The sequence below is a fragment of the Nesoenas mayeri genome (genome assembly GCF_963082525.1).
Source record: "Nesoenas mayeri genome assembly, chromosome: 2".
Lineage (NCBI taxonomy): Eukaryota > Metazoa > Chordata > Aves > Columbiformes > Columbidae > Nesoenas > Nesoenas mayeri.
The window spans coordinates 128483328-128486693 of record NC_137543.1 but is presented as its reverse complement, the minus strand read 5'-3'; the positions used below and the strand labels follow the sequence as shown (position 1 = coordinate 128486693).

Here is a 3366-nt window from a genome sequence, read left to right as displayed (position 1 = left end):
TACCGTCCAGAAAAAAAAACCCACCATAGATATACATATATATAAACTACATAACGGAAAACAACAGTATTACAAGACAGAGACATTATATTTTTCTTATGAGATGCACGTAGGTGTGGAAAAATAAAGAGTATTTCTTTCAGATTTTATTACAGTGACTATTTTATTAACAGTACTAATACTACTATACCTATCTACATGTCTTGGTTTTTCATTTTTCAGTAGAAATGTAAAAAAAAAAAAAGGAGGGTGCACAAGTACATTTTCACAGTGCGCTGATTTTTTTTTTTATTATTATTTACAAGATAGCTTCTTATAGTGAATAAAAACAAAATAATGTGCTGGTTGAAATAACTGATTGGATTAAAAGGTGCTGTAAGAAGAATCCCTAAAGGTTCTATTGCGGCCTCATAACAGACAATAAACAAGGAAAAACGACTAATTACTTATAGATCAAAATATAGATTATATAAATCAAAATACTTCTGGGGAAGAATGTGTTTCAGTTCAAAGTTCTTTGATATTTTTTCCAGGAAGGTGTGGGGGTTTTATATTTTTTCCTTCTCCCCCCCCCTTTTTTTTTTTTCTTTTAACTGTAAAGAAATGCCAATGTTCGTGGTTTTGTATCCACCCAGAGTCAAATACTTTAAAATTTCCAGGGACTCAGAATATTAATTCTTGAAGATTATTTCAGATTTAAGATAGACAAAGTCCTTTGAAAAGTATCTATTTTACGGTCTGCAGGAGAAAAAATAAACAACAAAAACTCCTCAGTTCAGATGACAAGAAATAATATTTTGCAAATGAAAACTAAAATCGAAAGCCATCTCCAAGCTAATATTTTCCTTTCTATCCCCCCTAGTTTGCGATGTTTTAAATTTACTATCAAGATAGATCCTCCACAGAGCTTCCTTCATTACTGATGTCTCTGAAATCCTTATTCAGTACCTTCGAGGTCTATTATTACTTTCTGACATTAAATGCATTGCTTAAACACATACAGTAATTGAACTTTTTTTCACTATGGTTTACCTGAGCAGTCATTCAACATACAGTTTGGATTGCAATGGAAGAAAAACAGCTTATGTGTCCACATCGACCTTCTCACTTTAATCAGCTCTTGCATCGTGGCCACGAAGAGTCTTCTCAAATAGTGAGGTCGTAGAAACACAAGTTTATCAGAAAATCGTGTGTCTTAATTGAAATTTTGTCTCTTGGGGCTGGGCATGCGGGCTTTACAGTCTGTCAGTGATACTGACTGGCTACTCGGGATTTCAGGAGAACTGTCAGTTTTAACCTTTTTGCTACAGCAATATTAAAAAATAAGAAAGAAAAAAAAAAGGAAAAAAAGAAGCTATAATTCCAAAGATACAGATCTCTTGTTCTGAAGGAAGAGGTTCATTGTCTTTTCTCTTTTTAATTATTATTAATAATTATTTTAATCTGAACATGAAAAAAAGTTCTGAAACTTTTGAGTTGATGCTTCTCCATTTTTAATCCATTAACTGGTAGTCTTCAATTTGTTGATCACTTTTTTCTCTTTGACCCTTCTGTTTTGGAACCAGATTGTGACCTGTCTCTCTGACAGATTTGTAGTTGCCGATATCCTCCTCCTTTTGTCTTTGGTTATGAATTTATTTGTAGCATATTCCCTTTCGAGTTCTTTTAACTGGACCTTTGTGTAAGGCACCCTTTTCTTTCTCCCACGTCTGTACGAGTTCGCATCGGAGGGGTGTGAAACGACGTCTGGAACAGAAAAACCATGCAGGCAAACATTAGAAAATCGCTCGAACCGCTTAGGACATCTTCAAGTGTAAAGGGGTTAGAGTTACAGCGCACTCCTCCGCCTACCCCGCTCCAGCTTAGCTACTAAAGCCCGGCTCAGCATTTAGGATTCGTCCTTTCCTGGCCGAAGAAGACAGCTTTTAGACAGGGAAAGACTCGCTTCTGTCAGACAGACAAATAATAACAAACCCCACCGAGCCCGGCGAGGGACCCCCGGAAGAATCGCGCGAGGCTGCAGAGATTTATTCAAACTGCGTGCTGCGGGGTTTATGGAAAATAATACCGCAGACCTTCCCTCGTCCCTTTTCAACTGTTTTCTGCCCCAGTGTCGGGCGGACGAGACGGGATGCGCCGTGAGCCGGCGGGGGGCAGGGGGTGGCACCGGGGCATGTGCGGGCCGGAGCGGGATGAGGCTGAGGAGCGCAGGAGGGGCAGGGAAGGGTCAGGCCGGGGGTGATCTCGGAGCTTTGCCGGCGGGATACTCGGGAGGGGCGAGCGGGGGAGGGGCGGGGGGTGGCAGGGAAGCCATGCAGGTGTATTACCCGGGAGGGTGGATTTCCAGAGGTGAGGCGGCTGGCTCTGCTCCTTGGGGCAGTACACTTGCCCGTTCCACCCATTGGTGATGGTCCAAGGCTGGTAGCTGTCCATAGGGAGCAGGGGGTCGTGGCGCGGCTCGCCGGGGCCGCCGATGGCGGGCACCACGGGCATATCCAGATAGCCAGGCACCGGCTGGTAGGGGCCGGCGGCGTAGCCCTGGTAGAAGGCGAATTCCTTGGCCCGCGACGTGAACTCCTCGCCGGAGACTGAGGTGTCCATATACTTGTCGGCGAAGGTGGAGGCGGGCTGGGCGCAGGACTTGATGGCGTTGTGGTGGGTCATGCGACAAGGGTAGTAGCCGCTGCTGAAGTAGCCGTAGGGCAGAGCGGCGCCGGAGGAGCTCTGCACGGCGGCGGAGCAGGGGCTGCACTGCTTGACAGCAGGCTCGGCCATGCCGGCGGCGGGGGCTTCGCTGGAGGTGTAGGCGGCGGCGCTGGGGGCGGCCAGGGGAGCGGGGTGAGCCATCAGGTTGCGGCAGGGGTTGGCCGCCGCCGCCGCCGCGAAGTTGCTGCCGGCGTGAAACCCGTCCATGTTCTTATTGATCTCATCCAGGCTGTTGTCGTAGAGGAACATGACGGGCTCGATCCAGCGGGGGTGGAGGAGCACGGAGGCTGTCATAGCCCGCTCCGCATTGAGACTAGTGGCTCTTTTTTAAAAGCCCCAAAGACTGAAAAAAGAGATACTCAACCTCCGGGACTTGACCAAGGCTGACGCGCCAGTGTCGCGCCAGGCCGGCCCTCATTGGGCCGCTCGCCCCCACGTGATATGCAAAGCAGCTGATAAACATCTGAAGGAATAAAGTGGAGATAATTAAATAATGCAATAACCGCGCGGGGCCGGGTCCCGGCCCGGGGGCGCGGGCACGGGCGCGGGCACGGCGCAGTCCTGCCGCCGCCGCGCGGGGCGCGGGCGCTGCGGGGGGGCCGCCCGTCCGCCCTCTCTCCGTCTCTCCTCCCTCCTCCCTCCTTCCTCCCTCCGGCCCTC

General features: G+C 48.2%; 1 protein-coding gene across 1 annotated transcript; it reads right to left on the bottom strand.

Annotated features, from left to right (window-relative positions):
- Positions 1-1113: 1113 nt before the first annotated feature.
- HOXA13 (homeobox A13) lies at positions 1114-3000 on the bottom strand (the record flags this gene model as incomplete). Its single annotated transcript, XM_080339860.1, has 2 exons — positions 1114-1746; positions 2328-3000. The coding sequence occupies 2 exons, from the start codon at positions 2998-3000 to the stop codon at positions 1502-1504; spliced, it is 918 nt and encodes a 305-aa protein (XP_080195986.1). The 3' UTR covers positions 1114-1501.
- Positions 3001-3366: the final 366 nt, after the last annotated feature.